This window comes from Epinephelus lanceolatus, chromosome 2, assembly GCF_041903045.1.
Source record: "Epinephelus lanceolatus isolate andai-2023 chromosome 2, ASM4190304v1, whole genome shotgun sequence".
NCBI lineage: Eukaryota > Metazoa > Chordata > Actinopteri > Perciformes > Serranidae > Epinephelus > Epinephelus lanceolatus.
In genome coordinates, this window is record NC_135735.1 from 19025598 (window position 1) to 19045934 (window position 20337).

Consider the following 20337-nt stretch of genomic DNA (forward strand, 5'->3'; position numbering starts at 1 on the left):
CTCCTCCCTCTAAATGCACACATCTTTGAACTCCACAGCTCAATCTGTGATGATCCTGACAATGTCTCAGACTTTGGAAAAGCTCCCCCAGAGCAACAGAGGACTTTATAAAACTGTTTTTCACAGGCTGTTCTCTCAAAGGTCTCATCAAGTACAACACACACAGCAAACTGTGGATGACAGCTGTATTATATTTTGTACAGACACCCAGAAACAAGCCAGTACTCCTACTGTACACAAAATAATATCTCACCCCAGGTTTTCCTTATGTTGTCGTTTGATGAAACACAACTTTAGGAAAATGCACCATGTGAGCACAATATAAGATACATAATAAAGTTGTTAGAACTACATTTAACACAGTTCCCTTCAACATGACAGGGCCACGTAGGAAGGCTATTAATAATGCAGGACCGGGCTAATCTTGTACTTTACTGGTGCAAAGTTCCAAGTAATCAAATGACCAAAAAGAAAAATAAACAAATAAAAACAACTGACACACAGCGATCATGGGGCTTTCAGGGCCCCAGGGCAGTTTGTTCTATTGGTAACCTAACCTTGAGTGGAGTAGGAGAAAAAGGAAACACTCAAGTAAAATAAAAGAACTTCAATTTGAGGGATGAGCGAGTACACTATCTGTATCTTTGCAACCAAATTGAGCATAGCGTTAGTTCAGGCAGGACACAATGTCAAGCTAAGCTCACGTCCCAGATATATCAGCTATCTCAAGCAGCCCAGTCAACTGATGGAGCAGCTGGTTGATGGAGGGGAGTTAGCTGACAGATCACATGATTCCTTTCTATGCAACCAATTGGCAAATCTCATTCAGAGCGACATATTTAAATTGCTCTGGCCTGCCTACTGTTGCTGCTTCCTCTGCAAGCTGCTTTGCAACCTGCCTCCACCCCAGCTCCTCCTTTTCATGTTGTGTCTGACTTATCAATGTCATTTCTGTTTGTCATTGATGCTGCTCTCTTCTGTTCGCAAGGGTTCTTTGCTGCTGCTCTCCTGGCCTTAGGCTTTCCATGTAGGCGCATGGAAGGGCAGGGAGCTTTGCTCTCACTGTCAGGCTTTCCTCATTTGCACGTTGAAGGGCAGAGAGGTGTGTTCTCTCTGCCTTAGGCTTTTCACGCAAGCATGAGGAAGAGGCTTTCTGCATAGCCCTGAGGAAAGGCAGAGAGGCCCCAGAACAGAGCCATACTGCCAAATATAATATTGCAAATGGAAATAACATTTTCTTTGACTAAAGTGTTCCTGACTGAACTAAATTATTTGTATCCTTGTTTGTTCTCTGAACTGACTGAGTTTAAACCAGAAGTGGGTGGGGCTTAAACCAAAAACAGGTGGGGCCAAACCAGAAGTTGTTATTTTAAAATTATATTAATTATTATATAAAATTATTATCATTAATAATTAAATTATATTAATATCGGTTGATTAAAAGTTGGCATAGTCATCATTATTATGATGACTATGCCAATGATTATTTATGAAAACTATTTACAGAACAATCTCAGGATTGAACTTAGATCATTTGTGAGCAACAAAAAAGATTAAAAGCAGCCATCCAAATGAGGGGCTTCCTTCATCACGAGTACAAATAATGACACATTTTTCCTCGAATGATACTCATACTCGTAAAAAGTACATTATCCATACCAGAGACTCCCTTCATCAGAGTACTTAGCTAAACCCTACTGAATGCGCTCCCACTGTAAACAAAATAAACTTTAAGTAGGATTTCTTAGCACCAGATCCAATCAATCTAATCAATATCTGTCAGTGTTAAGAACCACTTTGTAACATACATTTCACAATAAAACAAAATTCAACTTTATTTATGTGCCATGCCACTAAAAAAACCTCAATTATCAACATCAAAGGCTCAGCCTTGCTTTACAATAAAACACCAACAAACACAATATTTTAAAAAAGTCATAATAATCCACCTGTATATTTACATTCAATAGAATAAAAGATTTTTTTTCAGTAGTAGACCACTCGTAGTGCAGACTCCTCCTTTCCAAGCTGCATGTTACAGTAGACAAAAGTTAAAGTTTGTACGACAATGCATCAGGAAAGTGCAGTGTTTAACAGTACATCGACAGTGCACTTTTACAGCAGCAAGTTCATCATGTAGTGTTTGTCTGTTCACAGTGTCGTCTACTGTGTTATAACGTCTCTGAATCAACACAGAGATTCTTACAAAAACAAATTTTAGTACAAAATTTTTTCCCTCTGTCTCAAACACGCACCCACTCACACGTACACACATACTAATTCACACACACTTAAGTGCACTCAGATGTTGGTTTGCCTCCAGTTTGTCATCAGTAGTGATCCAGTGTAATCATCTTTTCTCTCTGTGTGTTCTTATAAGTTACATTTTTGAATGTAGACGTTGAGCTTTTGAAGAGAGGGTTGGTCCCCTGAAAGAGAGACAAAGAAAAAAACACAAATGAAGATAAATTAGATTAACTGATTATTAAAATATTATTTCCAGAACATTCAGGCTATAATATTCAATATTTATTATTGTCAACAATCACCATGAAAAGACCAAAACCAACAATGTGTTGATCCTTCCAAAAATACCAGCCTGTCTGTGGCTTGTAGCCCCAAACCCACTCATCCCATTGAAAAGGTCAATCTTTACAAGCAGGTCACTTGTACTTTTATTCTCTAAAAAGACTGAGGATCTTTCTAAATCAGCTAGGCATTCAAGTTTTCAGCAAACGTTACTCAAACAGAAATAAATACTGCTTTTTTGGGACTACATCTTGGCTGTGGATGAGGTGAAAGGCAATTTAGTTTTAGGGGTCAACATGAAGACTCTTAGTGGCTGATAACTGCTATTTGCATCACAATGCATACTTCTCAGACTCAAATCTGATCACACAGGCATGATACACATATTTTAAGATTCTTTATCTTGTACAGTCTTCAAGGATATTATCTCTCCTTATAACTCCAGAATTTGCCTGACAATCATCACGTTTTACATTTTATTTTCAGTATTAAAGTACTCCAGTAATAGTCGTCTATACATTTGTGGATAGATTGTAGACAGGAACTGCTAATAGCTAATTTGGCATACTTTCAGTGGTGCAAGTTTGCCAAAATGTTAACAAATATATGCAAAAATTTAACTGACTCAACTAACTTCACAGTTAACTGACTAACCCTGCATTCATGTGGTGTCGAAATAATCGGAAAAATGAATTCTCGACTGGGAAAAATTCACGTGAATGCCCCTAAAGTGGGAACAAGGACTTGGAAAATTTCTGAAAATCTTGGTACGCAAGTTGCCGGGTTAACATGGTATATGCCAAAACATGGCGGACGATAGTAAATGTTTGGTTGGAGGTCATAAACTTTAATTATTTTAGACAGTGCATGTCAACTGTTGCTCACATGTAATTTGTAATGTGGTATAAGGTTGTAACCGTCAGTTGCTGTCCACATACAGTAGAGTGACTGAGATTAGTTAGAAAAGTTATTTATGAGCACTAGTAAGGTGAAGCAATATTTTAGTAGTTTTAGGGAATGTACTGGTGCACCAACAAGTCTGAGACAAAATCAGTTGCGATATAAACATTCAAACTGTTATCAAATTGTTGTTTAAATGCTCTGAGCAATAAAGTACAATTACAAGTACAACACAGATTCTTTTGAGTGTCTGCGTTGTTTCCACATTCCAACTTAAAGCTCATAAACACACCAAAGTCAGAAGAACCACTTCTCAACTCAGGAAATGGGACCATCTGAGGAGCATGTGAATGCAGCATGAGTCAATGGCAAGCTGGCAATAGGCTCGTTCGAAATGAACTGCGCCTAAAGTAGACGAGAGCAGGCGGCCGCAGCGGGGGGCAGTGACAAAAAGCCGCGGTGAAGTCGAACAGTTTCCCGACAGTTTCCAGCAGCCTTCAGTCCGTACAGGAAGTCACAGACACACTAACATCCTGTCTGGAATGATGTCAATTCATTAAAAAAGTGATCAGACCCATATATCAGTTTGTTTTCAGTCTCCAGTTGTTTTAATTATGATAGATTAATTTATTAAAATGCTTTACAGGTGATCTGTAGTTAATGTTCATGGTTTATCCTCCATTTGATATGAATTCTCCTGTAAATCAGCATCATATCACTTTGACCTGTCCCCTCAACTACAGGGGCTAAATAAACAGTGTTTGACTATAAGGTTAATACTTTCAGAGGAAAAAAAAATACAAGACAACAGCTTTCATTAAGGCTCAGTCAGATACAGTCAGGGCTTCACATCTGATGTTATTTTAAGAATCCTCACATCCCACTGACCACAAGTCTCTGTGTTGCTAAATACTTCAATAATTAAAAAGTCCAGTGTTGATATACAGTAGACTCTGTATCTAAAACGTTATCTTGTTGAGTTGACATCTTAACCAATCAGCTGTTAGATCAGGTGAGAGCCAGGCGGTGCAGTCGGTGGAGAGCAACTGCAGCGCCTGGCTCTAAAAACTGCAGCCGCCTCGCTCTCGCGGTTTTATCGCTGTCCACTTTTGTAATACGTCAGAGCAAGTCGGGATGAAGTCGGACACAAAACTAACCGGCATGCATTGTGCGCCGATCGCCGGTGATCGAATCTGCGCAGGCCTGGCTCATCTCGAACGAACCTAACATTACACTTCCTGTTTACATCTCTCAAAGCATTATGGGAAATGAAGTACCTAAATTTAGAACATAATTATCCTTCAAATCATGATGTCTCAGCTGCCTCATATTGCATTACACTATCAGTATGTTTTTTTATAATCTGGTGTAGATGCCGTTGTGGGGTGAGGGTGCGGGCACATTTGTCACAGTTTGATAATCAAATTGATAATCTGTTGTTCAGGTTTATGGCACAGAGGATTAAGCTATACTGGGCGTATCACATATGATACATGCTGGAAGCATCAATTCATTGTTGGTTTCAGTGTTTCATGGGATTTGTGGACAACAAAACATATAACCAGCCGTATCTTACCGTCTGCCATTTTGCCTTTGCCCTCTCAGCCTCAAACTTGGCCACCTCTTTACGGTCGTGGACAGATACCAGCACCTTCCACACAGCCAGCAGGATCAGGCCGATACACACGATGGAAAGGGAGACCCCCAGAATAATCATGGGGATGTTGGGAGTCTCAGGGCAACCTGGGACAGGGCAGAGGAGGAGATGAGACTCAAACCAGGAAAGCCTTCTATTTAATGTTATCCACATTGTTGTAAAAACTTACCGAACATCTGGAGGTCGTAGGTAGTGATCCCTGTCTCACCTCCTATGACATTAAACGAGATCCAGCACTCATTCTCCGTCATCAGCTTGCATTGCATAGAAGGGCTCTTGTCATAATCTAAGAGGAAACGTGAACATACATATCCATAATGAAGGCACAAATCCATCGTATATCATCTTCCCTTTCCACATTGTGCTGAGAATGTAAAAGGATATGCTCTCCTCTGTTGTGCTGTCAGTGTGATTTCCATATCAAAGCCCACAATCTAGTGTCTGTGCATGTGTGTGTGTGAACCACGCCATTGTATGTAACATCTGAAGCCTGAAAATCCTCTGTGATAATCAGATATACCTCTCAGCTTGCACAAGTATAGCGGGTTTAAAATAATCTCTTCTATAAAGGAAGACGGGGTCCTTTGGCCATTCACAGGCACCACAATAGCTCTGCCTGTACAACAAGGTAAATAATATGTTCCCCATTGTCCGCTGCTGCCTCAATAGACATGGATGGTGTTGTGTTAGAGAGCGATGGATACAGGCTTCAGAGAGACACCCGAGTCGGTGCAGGTCAGCATTCCTCCAGATCTCTGACCCATGGGGAAACTTAGCATGGCCCTATGTTGATACCACTATCAAAAACACTGAGCTGAGAGAACAGAAACAACAAGCATCTACAGCGCAGGTAGGGATAGTGCTAAAAGACTGGTGTATATAGACTGCTGTATGTAGATGTAATAAGCTTTAAAGTCAATACACACTCTGTAAAAAATTAATTCTGTAGGGACAGAGATTGATTTTATATCATAATAATACAATATTTAAGAACGAGACTTAGCTGCTGGATGAAAACGTAGTACTGTAACTCTAATTTTTAAGATCTTAATTTTAATTTTAAAGGTCCAGTGTGCAGGATTTGGGGTATATATGAGAAATGGAGTATGATATAATAAGTATGTTTTCTTTAGTGTATGACCTAAAAATAAGAATAGCTGTGTTTTTGTTACTATGTTGCCCCACAATGTTTCTAGAGTAGCCCAGAACGGACAAACCAAACACTGGCTCTAGACCGGCCCATTCATATTTTTGCATTGGCCACTGTAGTTAGCAGCCCCTCTGCGACAAGAGATTCAGAAAACCACTGATTTTGTAACGTAAAATCACTTTATTCAGTGTTTTTACTGGTTTAAATCACCGGGTCTGTTTGTGTTGGAGAGGAAGAGACCTCTGCAAATACTTCGGCTCTTGGTTTAAATACCTCCAGTACATCTAGATCTGGAAGTTATCCGAGAAAAAACACGAGCACACATTAGCAGGTGCTGGGCTGGCGGCTCACCTCCGACATGCCAGACAGCGTTTGAGAAACACTGATTTGTAATGTCAAACGGCTTTATTCAGTGTTTTCACCAGCTTATAATACCAGGTCTGTTTGTTTTGGAGAGGAGGAGACCTCTACATATAATCTGGCTCATGGTAAAAACCTGAATGTCTGGATCAGAAAAAAGGTGAGCACACATTAGGAGGTGCTGTGCTGGGGGTCAAGCTGCGACATGCCGAACAATGTGGGAGAAACACGGATTTGTTACGTTAAGCTGCTTTATTTGGCGGGTTTTTTTTACTGGTTTTATTCACCTGCTCTGTTTGTTTTGGAGAGGAAGAGACCTCTGCAGATAAATCCACTCCCAGCAAAAAAAAAACCCTGAACAATAAACACTGACGGCACCCTAACCTGGAGAAGTTTCATCTGGTTGGACTCTACAATCCTCACCACTAGATGCCACAATATCCCCCTAAATCTTACACACTGTTCCTTTAAGAGCCTTACCTTATTGCTTATTTTACATGATCTAGTATGTTAAGTAACTTCCTTCCAGGAATCCATTGACGAATTTTATGCCAGTGTCAATATATAAACTTATATAAACTTGAAACCTGCTGGGGATCCTTTACAGAGAATATTTAGTGACCTTGTTTGCTGTCAGCGTTTTATCACTGTCAAGGACTGTTTTGAAAATTCTTCCTTGTTAATCTCTTCCAAGAAACTCATATTCAAGTTTGGCTGCCAAAAGGCCAAACATTCTTCAGCTACTGTGTGTTATCAACAAACCTGACTGACAACAAAACAAACACAGATGTTGTGGGGAAAAAAAACAAGTTTTTTGAAAAACAATTGATTCGTGGTGGCCATTTCGTATGTTTCAGGTTTCCACTGTAGTTCTTGAAGGCGCCAATACATAAAAAAAAAAACAGTCCACACCCAAAACCACCTTAGATGTTAATGTAACAAGAGGGAAACAAAATATTCCCTGTGATACATCAACCACCTGAAGCAAGTTTCAAGTATCAGCTAGTTGAATCTCACACTGTACTGACATGACCTGTTGTATGTGGCTGACTGGCACAGTCAACCTAAAGACATATGGCTTCTTTTGGGGAGTAGATAAGTCATATGAAGTGCAGTTAATGGGTTGAAACACGTATAATCGCAGCTACTGTACATTAATTTGAATGCCTGCATCCTCTTAGTCTCCAAACTAATTATTCATCATTTTAAACCTTTTAAAAATCAACATAAATTCTAAAGTTGACAAGTTTGACATATATTTGACAAGAGGCAGATTGAGTGTTTATAAAATTTTCAGCAAATTAATCTATATTTGGGTGGCACGGTGCTGTAGTGGTGAGCACTGTCGCCTCACAGCGAGAGGGTTCCTGGTTTGATCCCAGGAGGGAGCCCTTCTATGTTTCCTCCCACAGTCCAAAGACATGCAGGTTAATTGGTGACTCTAAATTGTCCGTAGGTGTGAATGTGAGCCTGAATGGTTGTCTGTCTCTATGTGTCAGCCCTGTGATAGTCTGGCGACCTGTCCAGGGTGAACCCCGCCTCTCACCCAATGTCAACTGGGATCAGCGCCAGCCCTCCCGTGACCATCAAGAGGATAAGCGGTTACGGAAATGAATGAATGAATGAATCATTATTTGATCTTTTGTGGTGTTTTTTAATCCTCTTTCTGATTTCCAAATTGATGCTTTGGAGTATACATCAATTACTGACCACATTTCTGTTACTCGACAACACAAGCCAAGTTGGGTCGATGGATGATGCAATATCTGGCTATAGAGAAACTTATTCAAAGTGCCTTTCTGTGTGCAAAATTGGTGAGTAAAGTTTTTCTTAACAGTTGCAAAACCTTTGTTTCCATTTAAATCCGTTTCTTTGTTTACATTTAATTTTGCATGCATTAAAATATAGTGATATTACACTGCCCTCCACCTGGCATAAGTGATAAGATACATGAGGAAGTGCATCATATGATTAAAAGCAGTGCTGCTTCTTGTATACAGGCTGTGGAGTCCTTTACCTGTTGTTGTGTTGATAGAAATTTTAGGGACGCTGCACTTTTGATCACACACCTCGGCATCATCCTTATCTTGCAGATGGCACTCGACACAGGGCCTGGTGTTAAAACAAGTGGAAAAACAACAGGTCAGGTTTTCTTCAGAGATGACTCAGTGCCTCTCCGGAAGCGAAGGCTTAATGAGGCTTCAATCACCGACACAGCGGGCACAAAGAAATCACAGTGTTGGTCACTTATCACAGTTTTCCCAAGGCTTGACTCACTCTCTATCAAACAGCTGCCCTGTAACAGTGGTATCAAATGGCACCAGCCCTGACAGCTGCTTTACAATGGAGCAAGGAAATCTCTGAGTGCTGTGTTGGGGACATTAGCTGTCTTTTGATGTTGCATGGAAGGTGTAGACACATGCGAACAAGGGGACTAGAACCTGATACGCCTGTACTCAAAGGAACAGACGGATCATGTGGCGCAAAGAGACAACATCTTATATCTTTTAGTTGAAGAAACAGCAATTACAGAGGTAAAGCCGACAAAAGGCTCCACATCACATCCTGTTTCGCCTCTCAGAGCTGATGGCTTGAATTCATTCTCACCTTGCGGAGCTACAGGCGTCTCCACACGTTGGGCACTTCTCACACCTGTCCCCAGATGCTCCAGGTACAGAGCAGACACAGTGGCCACACTCACATCTCCCCCGTCCGCTGCAGAGAGTGCCATCCTCTGACATGCACGCCTCAGTGCTGGTACTGCAGTTACAATACTCCCCTGTCCAGCCGCTCTCACAGTGACACTCCCCGCAGTCACACACCCCGTGGCCTGCAAACACAAAATCACTAAAGCAAAAGGCTTAACACAAAAACACGTGAGTAATCTCGAACACTCGTGTGTGTTACTCACCTCCACAGAGCTCCCCACGGAAGCGGACACAGGAGTAATTGTCACACTCGCAATAAGGTCCATAGATGCTTCCAAAGCTGGATGCATGACACACACACTGTCCGCAGTAGCACTGTCCCTGACCGCTACATATCTCGGACTCATTGTTTGCAAGGCAGTTGCTCAACAAAGCACTTTCCTCATTACATTCGCACTGTGCTCCCAGGAACCCCGGCTGACACACACATACGCCACACTGGAAAGCCCCTTGGCCCTCGGTGCACTGGGTGCTGTTTGCTTCAGGAGGCTGCCGGCAGTCACACGAGCAAAGAGATTCCAGTTCCACCTCCAGACTGTCCTGTAAACCCACCGGTTTGAGGGAGAAGTGCCGAACGCCTGACAGGCATCCTGGGAGCTCCACAGACACGTTGAACACAACCTGAGGAGAAAAGAGGAAGTCCAGTTAACATGTTGTGCCTGTGGAACCACCAAGGCCTGATACAGCTAATTCCTCTGTCCCATGGAGCTCCACTGTCGTCCAAAATCCACTAAAAACACAGAAATGAGCCACACTGTTGCTGACATGTTCCTTCATGAAATAGAAAATGGGCACTGTGGTTCATTTTGATCCAAACCCATACACACCATCCTGCTGCCATAAATACTCACTAGAGGAGCAAATGTATTTAAAGCTGCCTCTGAACAGTTGTTTTAGGACATTATTCAGCCTATCTAAAAATACTACTTTGAATGTTTGACCCAATATTCAAAGAAGATTTTTTTAAAGAAGACACAGAGAAGCTGAGAGGATCAGAAACTATTAAGACGAACTAATGCCTTTTGGTCTTTTTATGTGTTTTGTTGCCAGTAAGAAAAATATAGAATATCACCAGTGTATCATTTTAATTCACCGCATTCACCAATTATGGCTGCAACTAATAATAGGATTCATTATTAATTCATAAAGGCAGTCACCCTGGATAAAAACATTTTTCATGCAGTGGTCAATTTTGAGATTTTGAGCTATTTGTCTTCCATAATTCGTCTTAAAAATATCCAAAATACACATAAAGATCTTTATTTTAGTTCAGATTTCTGTTTCGGAAATGTATAAAAAAGCAAAAATTTAATTAGACAATGCTTCAGTTGAATATTTAAACATAAAATTTGTAATACAAAAATAATTGTCTTCATGTATGTTATCAACTGGGGAAGTTTCATGGTGAGTTGATTTTTTTCCTATTCGCCTGTAGTGTCTTATTTTTGTCTAAAATGTATGGAGTTATACAATGAATATCTTTAAAGGCCATTTTCTCAAAATGTTTTTTTTTCTCATATTTGGAGCCAGAAATCAGCAGCACTTACATACACCAGACTTTTCAGTTTAATTCCTGTCTATATTTAATTCCTCAGGTGTCTCGCCCTAATTTGTCGATTATGTCTTTGATCAATTGATTATTCGTTTTGTCTTTAACATATCGCAAAACAGAAATATATAACAATTATAATTTCCCACAGTCCAAGATGCTGTCATCACATTGCCAACATTATCAAAAAATCCACACATAATCAGTTTACTACCACATAAGACAAGGAAAAGAACGTAGAAAAAGAACATTTGACATAACTGATTTTCTAATGTTCGTCTTCACAACTAATTAACTAATCACTGCAGCTCTACATGAAATAGAGAGCAAATGCAGCTTTACATGCCGGCGTCTCCCGGTCACACAGGACCCACTTTCACATCTCAAAAAAGGATAAAACTGAACTATCAATTACAGGTGGTGCGGCTGGGGGAGTAAATGACCTCATAACTGTGTTTACAGTCCTGAGAGTTACGCCTGGCCAATAGGCTCGTAATGCTGGTGTCATCATTGACTAAAAACTGAACCTGAAGGTTTATTGTATATAGTGAATATTATCAAATTAGATTTTTTTATTATCTGTAAAACATATAGCTAAAGATTGACTATTTCTCTCTCTGAGAAACACTGATGTGCAGGCTTGACTCTTGTAATGCATTCCTATCTGGTCTACCCAATCAGGCAGAATAGATTCAGTACTTTGAGCCGTCTTTGTCTTTTTCTCAGTTGCCTGGAAATTCTTGTAATAATTTTAAAATTCTTTTCCAAGTCCTTAAATCGGCACGCAGTCTAACGCCAGTCTTCTCTAAAATGCTTTTAATATGTAAACCACAATGGTCTCACAAGTCCTCTGTCGAAACTTTTAGTGAATCCTAGGTGACAAAAACCTTCTGTGCAGCAGCTTTTATCGAGTCATCAAGATTTCAGAACAGGGTTTCTCTATGATCGAGACTTGGTTATACACACTACGAAACAGACCAGACCAATGAAAGGTAAAGAAAAACACTTCATTTTTCTGTATTCTCTTGTCTGTAATGTTGTCAGACACAATCTGATCCTGTCAGTGGCCAAAACAAGCACTTTATTGGATGTAAATTAACTTTGCACAATTGCCCATAGAGATTACATTGCATTTCACTGCTGTGGCTGCAATACTGTACCAAATTTAAAAACTGTTGTTACCATTAACCACTTAGACACAAAGACATGGGGCAATACTGCGATTTCCCTTTATACTCTTATCAGTTTGTCAGTCACCTGTAAAGCACTTTGAACTGCACTAGCCTGTGTAAAGGGTGTTCCACAAATACAAAGGGCAGTTTAGAGCCAAACAACTGACCGTCTCTCCAGGTTTGATGTTGGAGCAGTGTTTCAGATCAGTGAGGACGGTCCCATTTGGACAAATGGCTGTAAAAGACATCTGGAGCTCCTCTGTGTCTCCAAGGACCTCTAGTTCAATCTCTGATCGTAGTTCCTGGAAAACAGTGCAAATACATTTCAGCACCTTGTAAGGAAACACAGTTGGCAGCACAGACCAGGTACTGAGCAACCTGTTCTAAACCCCCATCGAATCAGTATACTGACTTCAATTGTCATGAAGAGGAATTTCCAGAGCTTTAAGGGGAATTACACTTTCACCCTGCGCTGACCTGTAGCGTGCTGAGGCTTTTTGAACCCTCCTATCTTGCTCTCTCTTTTTAGGTGAGTCATCATCCCAGGTGTGCTGGGCTGTACAAAGCACCTGAGGACAGAGCGACAGCCAACCTCAACTGCAGGAAAGGCTGTGTTTGACTGACTAATGAACTCTGTGACGGACTGTCTGGTTGCTAACAGAGGGTTAATTGTGTGTTTCCTGTAGGCCTGTAATTGTACTGTGCCTTCAGTGTTGCTAAGGAGGAGAAAACACGGGGACGTGTACGGGATACACCCAATTTAAAGACGGATTAAAGCAAAGAACGGATTCAAAAGACTTTACTGTTATTCAGTAAATATGTTAAAGGTAATTTAAAGCTGGGTGGCTAAAATATATATCCACTGAGCAGCACACATTAACCCAAAACTGAAGGTAAGTATAAATACTAATCATGTGTCTTCCATCACTAAATATCCCTCTGTTTGTATTTTATTTCCCCTCAGAACCACACCTCTGTACAATCCGTATGATAAGGGCTCCTCTTTTCAGTGTGGTTAACGTGGCAGAGGCTAAAAATGGGTGTAAATGACATAAGTGATGAAGTAATTAGAGGACTTGCCTCCAGTTACCGCCGCCAGGGGGGATTTACAGACAGAACGCAAGAGGTAGGCAGACAGAGAAAGACAGAGAGAGAGTAAGGAAGAAAGAGCAAGTCAGAGTCAGGAGGAGCGCGGAGATCAAACAGCTGAGACAAGCAGAGACTTGCTGTCAAACATGCTGATGCAAAGCACCGGGTGGTGGGGGGAAAAATGGAATAGAAGACAACGAAAGAGGAGAGGCAAGAGAATGGGAAGGAATGGAGAAGGCAGAGATAATGTCTAGAGGATGTATAGAGGGTTAAGTCATGCATGCTGTACGTTAAAATGTTTTGGTTTAAACTCTGGCTCAAGCCTAAAACACTTCATTTAAACAGGTTCACTGGTTTTATAACAGCAGGTGTTTTCTGTCTTATTTCTTATGACCTGTGCCTGCACACACACACACACACACACACACACACACACACAGCCCGCCCGCACAACCAGATCACCAAGACTGTTTATTTACTTTGTATGCTGTTACAATCAGTTCCAGGATGTTCCGCGAATCTGTCGCCAGGACTCCAACTGTGGCGCCAGGTATGAGATTTGCATAGTTCTGTGAGAAAAAAAAAACAACAACCAACAGATAAACATTAAAGTTGCTGTTAGAAATGTGGGCAGACTTGGCTCGAAGAAAAGCACAGAAAAAATTCAAGGGAAGAAAAGAGGGCTAGTTCGAACAGGCTGAATGAGAATGCAGCTCCATGAATAAATATGCTAACCTCAGTAAACATTGTGCACACACACAAACACAAACACCTGCATGTTTTGAGTTCTCTAGTTCCGAGATATTCTACTGTAAAGAAGTCAATACATTTCGAAAAAACAATTACCTTATAGATGGGTTCCTGATGCTCTGTCACAGCAAATATTAGTAAGATATTGTTCTCCAGCACCTTATCAATCAGCTGACCGAGCGTTGGATACTCCTGGGAAAGAGGTGGGGAAATGTAAAGAATGAGTGTGCTGTAAAGTGATGAGTCATCACAGCAGACCCTAAAATGACTAATGAAATGAATTAAAGACATGAAACTGAAATCAAAGAAGCAGAGGTTCAGGCTCGGGTCATATGACGAGTCACAAATTCGATGACTTCAGACTTGACTTGGACTCTAACAAAAATGACTCAGGACTTCATTTGGGCTTGAGCCTTGTGTCTTGAAAATACTTGATATATTCCACCAAGCCCAAAGATGGAAAAGTGTGTTGTTTTAAAAAGTGTGTCAGGACTCAGTTCATTTCCCTGAATCAGCTAACGTTAACGCTGGTCATTCCCAGCAAGTCGACACTTAATTCCTCTGATGATCCACTTTGTTTGAACCAATCGGACACCATCCAGTCGCGTTACGTTAATGATTGGCATAAAAAAAAAGATACCAGAGATAATTTAATTCAGTCATTTATTTTCCGTAACGGCTTATCCTGTTAAGGGCCGCGGGGGGGCTGGAGTCTATGCCAGCTGACACTGGGTGAGAGTCTGGGTACACCCTGGACAGGTCGCCAGTCTATTACAGGGCCACACATAGAATGAATGTGAATGATAATCTAATTCCTGTACAAAAACTACATGGTGTATAACATGTAAAGGACAGTATGATAAACATGTGGGTCTAAAATTACAGACAACTTGCAACAAACTTGTTTTAACAAATAAAAAGGAACTTTTGAAAGTAAACATGATATTTGTAAATTTAAAATGTTATTACTTTGTTGCTAAAATGGCATTATATTTATTGAAGAACGCATTATGACTTGTTTAGGACTTGAAACTCAAAGTTTAGGACTTGGGACATGACTTAAAATTTGAGTGCAAAGACTTAAGACTTACTTGTGACTTGTAAAACAATGCTATCACTGCACAATGCAAACGAGAAGAACAAATAGTCTCTCTAAAGATGGACTCACCTGCACTGTGGACATGGAGTATTCGTTATTGGCATCCAGGTGACACTGCCCATCGTTGGGAATCACGATGCCGGCCATCTTGCTGTCCATCCCGAAGTGTGAGTCAGCGTCACTGACAAACACCAGCAAACGCATGGAATCATTCCTCCAGCCTATCTTGTCCTATCAGGAGACACATCATGTTACTTATCCTCCTTTTTATACAAGTTGACGAGACAGAATCACAAACTTAAATGTATATCTTTGAGATATTTCAAACACAAAATCTTACCCCACAAACAGCTGCCTGCATGACAGCGTCAAAGCCACACTCTGGCACGTCAATATTTGCAGATACACGCTGCATTTTGATAATCTCATTGAACTTCTCAGTGCTGCTTGTCAGAGACAGGACGTGTTTGTAGCCAAACGCCGGCAGGCAGTCCGAGCCTACGCCGCTGCAACCCAGCAGAGGTCAAACAGATTTAAAGGTAAGATTCTCTGAGATACCAAATGACAAATTAAAACATCAGAGAAATGATGTTGTAAAAGTCTTTGGTCTTGTTATTGTACTACCTGCAGGGGTTGGCCAGCTCCTCTTCTGTGATCTTGATGAAAGGCAGGACAGGTTTCTCCACAAAAGAGCCAAAGCCCATTCGAAATTTACTGGTGAGGGTGGCCATCTCTTTAGACAGAGTGGAGCCCAAGTCTTTGATCATCTTGAGATCGTCGATCATGGACGCAGAGAGGTCCATCAGGTAGTAGATGTCCACAGGATAGTCCTCCGTGTGTTGAATCTTGACCTGGAAAGTCATCTGACTGCCTGTGCAGAAACAGAATCAACACCTTAGTTACCATCATTCCTCCTGAAAACGAGGAACCGCTTCATCAAATCAGAATGTGCTGGGTTGCGTACCAGGTCGTAACTTGAGTGCCATTTTCTGTGGGGAGATCTGAGTGCTGTTAACGTTGCCTGTTTTCTTCCCGAGTGGGCGATCCTGCAGGATTTGGCCTTTGGAAACCGGGAACTCCAGCTGGTCCTTGGCACATCCCTTTTCTAGCAAGATATCCAGTGTGTCGCATCTTTTGCTGACTGAGAACCAGTCTGTGAAATTCTGCAGATGGAGGAAACAGTCACATGTTTGCAGATGAAGACTGTTTTAAAGTATGCCATAAAATATCTAGTAATATTATCATCACCAGGTGTAGAATCCAAACAAGAAATGCCATTTTGCTCGCCTGTGGCCCAAAAACCATACATTTTTTTGAATGCATCATGGTCATCTGCTTATATGTTGCATTTCCATGAATGCAAACCAGGCAGCTTACCTCCTGCGTGCACCAGGCACAGTGGGAACTGAGCTGCAGACACTCATCACAAGTCACAGCGGTGCCAGCTGAACATGATCCTGCAGCACACATGAGCACAGTGCACAGTTAGTGTCAACATCGACCTGTTTCCTGCAACAATTAAAAGTCTCTCAGGGAGGAGATCAGATTTTTCAAAGGTGTTTGAACCTGATCAAGAGTAAACAAATTAGATGAATCAAAGGTGTGATACATGTATTAACTATATGATAAAGTGTAGTTGAAAATAATAAAACACTTTCATAAAAAAAGGCCATTCACCAGTAATAAATACCATCACAGCCTTTATGGTGTTGCTCTTGAGTCACTGTAACTCTTTGTCAGCGCTTCATAAACGTGTTGCCCTTGATTTTGAGTCCTGCTTACCCTCCACGGTGTTGATCCAGTACCGAAGAATCAGGCTCAGCAGTATAAGCCCCATTAGTCCGTGAGGTTACTGGTTATGAGGAAACAGAAGAAGAATATATTAAGTTGTCTCATATTTACAGGAGTGAACCTTATCCAACGTCATGCCTCCACGGCTCAGCCGAAAGTGGAGTACAGAGGAGAGCGCCGCGCTACCTGGAGAGAGGAGGAGGAGGAGGAGGGGGAGGAGGAGGAGGCTGCCTTTACCTGCGCTGCCTTTTATGTGCACTTCCGTCCAGGTGAGAAAGCGAGGCTGGCGCGAGGAGAAATCAAAGCCATGTGCCATACTGGCCCCTAACTAATTTGTAATCTAGAAGTTACTTTAGATTAAACAGAAAACAAATTGTGGAATAAAATAAAGTAGATATTAATTATTAATAGGCAAGTGATAGTGATGGAAAGTAGATTTCAGGTGGGGGTGAGATCAATGTTTAAAACATGTGCATGAAAGTAGCAGAGGACTTTTATTCTGACAAAATTAAAGACATATACACAATCATGCAGAAAAGGCACAGATAGGTGCACATACATTGGATGCAGTAAATTAAGTGTTTGGTGCTCAAAATTTTCTGGCAGAGGACCCCAAACCCTCCATTTCACATGCCCTTGCATGTGCAGTATTAACGTTAACAATTTATTCTTGTCCAAGTTTTCCATTCTCTCTCTCAATCTGTGAACATGACAGCACACATGATCCATTGTGCAGGATCGTGCCTACATGTGTCTTGACTCAGAATGCCAGAGCGCCTTACTGCATTATATCCCATTGTATTTTTATATTTCAAGTTGTCACTTGAAAAAAACTTCAATTAAAAGCCTAGTCCCAATTAAACACCCAGTCCCTTCTACTAGGCCAGTGTAACTACACATTTTGACAAATAAACGCCTGTCTCAATAAGACGCCTGGTCTGGTTGCCACCCAAGTTTTTGGGATGTATAAAACCGTATTGTTGACTACCCACTTGAGCTAAAGTTAGTTAGCTGTTAAGATCACACATACAAATATAAATGTTAAGACATTTGTCAATATGGAGATGCTACATTTTACTGAAACCAGAGAAGACCTGAAGTCATTCAGATTTACTGGCATGACGAAAAAACTAGTTGAGACTGCTGTTATAAAGTCAGAATATGTGTCCAGTCCTTGACCACCTGGTAAGTTATTAATATTCCTTTAGTCTGTAAGGGTCCACCGATCAAAAGAATCTAAAGTGTTTCTCATAAAAATTAATCCAAGTTGTGCATATTGTTTTAACAGGATAAAGTTGTGTTGCGTCAGTATGCCAGGTGCCGTTATCCTCAGGTGCCATGAAACAAGTGTCATAGCATAATTGATATGTTATTCAAAGCCTGGTTTTTATACAAGTAATATTTATACTGGTTTAAATAAACAATTTGCTTGTATTTCCTGAGCAACAGTTTTGTGTGAATGGAATTAAAGGCCTGTCCAATTTTTTGCCACTTTATACCTTAATTTCACTACATGTCAGAGATGAATATTGTACTTTTTACTCTATTACATTTATTCTACATTCTACATACATTGACCCTACTACATTTAGTGAACCAGTGGTTCACGTTTATGCCTTGTGACTCCTTTCTAAAAAGCTGTTGGGGCCTCCTTGTCACGTTTCAGATGTCTATGCATATGCAGAGATTTCAGGGGCAATGCAGGAGACACGTCCCCCCAAATATTTAAACCATGTGCATTTGTCCCCTCCAATAAAAACATGAAAGTAGCAGAAGTCTCTTAATTTGACGAAATTAAAGACATTTCCACCATGAAGGGTGCAGGCGCTTGGCGGTCAACATTTTTCAGAGGAGGACCCCAAACTGCTGTTTCACTTGTGTCCACCCCCTCCAGTGTTGAAACAAAACCTAAGCTCTTGTGTCTATGATTTGTTAGCAGTTCCACCAAATAGACTTTTCACCTCTAAACCTCTCAGGTGGTTTCATTTAAATAACAGCAGGAGGCCCACAGAGGTTAAATTATCCAATATTTCACATAAAAGGCAGATTTATTGTGTGACCTTTTGGAGAGGCCTGACCCCTGGGCTGGAAGCCGCTGGACTGAACCTCCAAACTGTACATAGAGAAGTTAAAACTAGCTCTTATCATGAACCAATACACTTCTGACATTTCAGAATGAGTACTTCTACTTTTGAATCCTTCTGTATTTTGTTTAAAGTAGAACTTTGAATGTGGAACATCATATTCTTATGTCATACTTGACTCTCATAAAACAGCTTAATCATTAAACTCTGACTGAGCGGGAATAATAAAATACAGACACACCACGCCATAAGCAAATATAGCCTGTATACCCCACAGACACCATAACAGAAGATTTTCTTAATCTTTAACGACACAAGAACGTGAATCATGTCACTGTCTCACAAGAATGTTTTCAACTTGATGATTGACTCAAGACAAACCCGAGCATGCAGGCCTATCTCAAGACATAAAATATGAGTGTGAGTGTGTGCATGTGTGTGTGTGTGTGTGTGTGTGTGTGTGAGATGGGGGGGAGGAGGGTGGAGCTGCGTAGGTGTTGAATCATTGACAGCTGCAGTGCAAATATCGTTGCTTGTCCCAACTCTGTGGAATCTCACAATTCAGCACCACACCCCACTGGATCTGGGTGAGTCCCATCTGTCACCCCAAACCAAACCCCACCTCCGCCCCTCTTACACTAATCCCTCTCACCCCTCTCTTCTTTTTCTCCTCCTTTCTTCTTTTAATGACATCCCCTTCTCACCTCAGCTCTCTGTAGTTTGATCCACCTTACCCAGTAGCCCTCTTGAAGTGAGGGTCTGTGAAATTGCCATTTCATTTGTACCTCCTTTGGCTCGCTTCCTTTCGTTTTGCGCCTGCCAGTCTCCTCTCTTCTCCTCTATTCTCCTCTCCTCTCTTCTCCTCCACCAAGCTTGTCATTATTTTCTGAATTTCTCAAGAAATATCACAGCATGATGCAATCAAACACTGTTTTTTGTAACCACTCATTTCTTAGGTGATTTCATGTCCTGCATGAATGCGTGATCAAGTGGATTATAGATGCTTTAGGTGTAATAAGGTGCCACAGTTGCACCATACACTTCAACATGACTTTAATCAAAATTTAAAACCTGTTGCCTTTCAGTTAAGTTTCACGGAAATGAAGTAAATCTGACAGTAGTGTCTGAAACACACATCATGACATGATTTTTAAAGAGAATCAGTCTCATCAGAAATTCAGAAATATTCTCCCACATACCTCTCTCTCAGCACCACACATTTACTATGCATAGAAATGGAAGTACACATAATGCTGCAATGAGCCAACTCACCTTCAGGGGCGTCCTCTGATATCATGCTGTCTCGTCTCAGTCTGTCTTCCTTGTCATCAAGTGAAAACTGGAGAGAAATGGAGGAGCATCAGGCCAGTACATTCAGTCCTATTGTATCCCAGCAGTCATCAGAGTAACAGTAAACCTATTGTAACGGCGCCCTTTATGAAGCATGGCGCTAGGGTGACCCTGCTGCCCATGCTCCTTGGCTCATGTGTGCTTTTGTG

General features: G+C 41.1%; 1 protein-coding gene across 1 annotated transcript; it reads right to left on the reverse strand.

The window, feature by feature from the left end:
• Positions 1-1809: 1809 nt before the first annotated feature.
• Positions 1810-20337, reverse strand: itgb6 (integrin, beta 6). The gene is made up of 16 exons (XM_033617601.2): positions 20111-20337; positions 16746-16815; positions 16341-16420; positions 15928-16126; positions 15588-15834; positions 15304-15469; positions 15033-15194; positions 13961-14056; positions 13594-13683; positions 12193-12327; positions 9508-9925; positions 9204-9426; positions 8614-8708; positions 5256-5372; positions 5006-5172; positions 1810-2429 (listed from the first exon to the last, which is right to left on the reverse strand). Exons 2-16 carry the CDS (start codon positions 16798-16800, stop codon positions 2331-2333), a joined length of 2349 nt encoding a protein of 782 aa, XP_033473492.1. The 5' UTR covers positions 16801-16815; positions 20111-20337; the 3' UTR covers positions 1810-2330.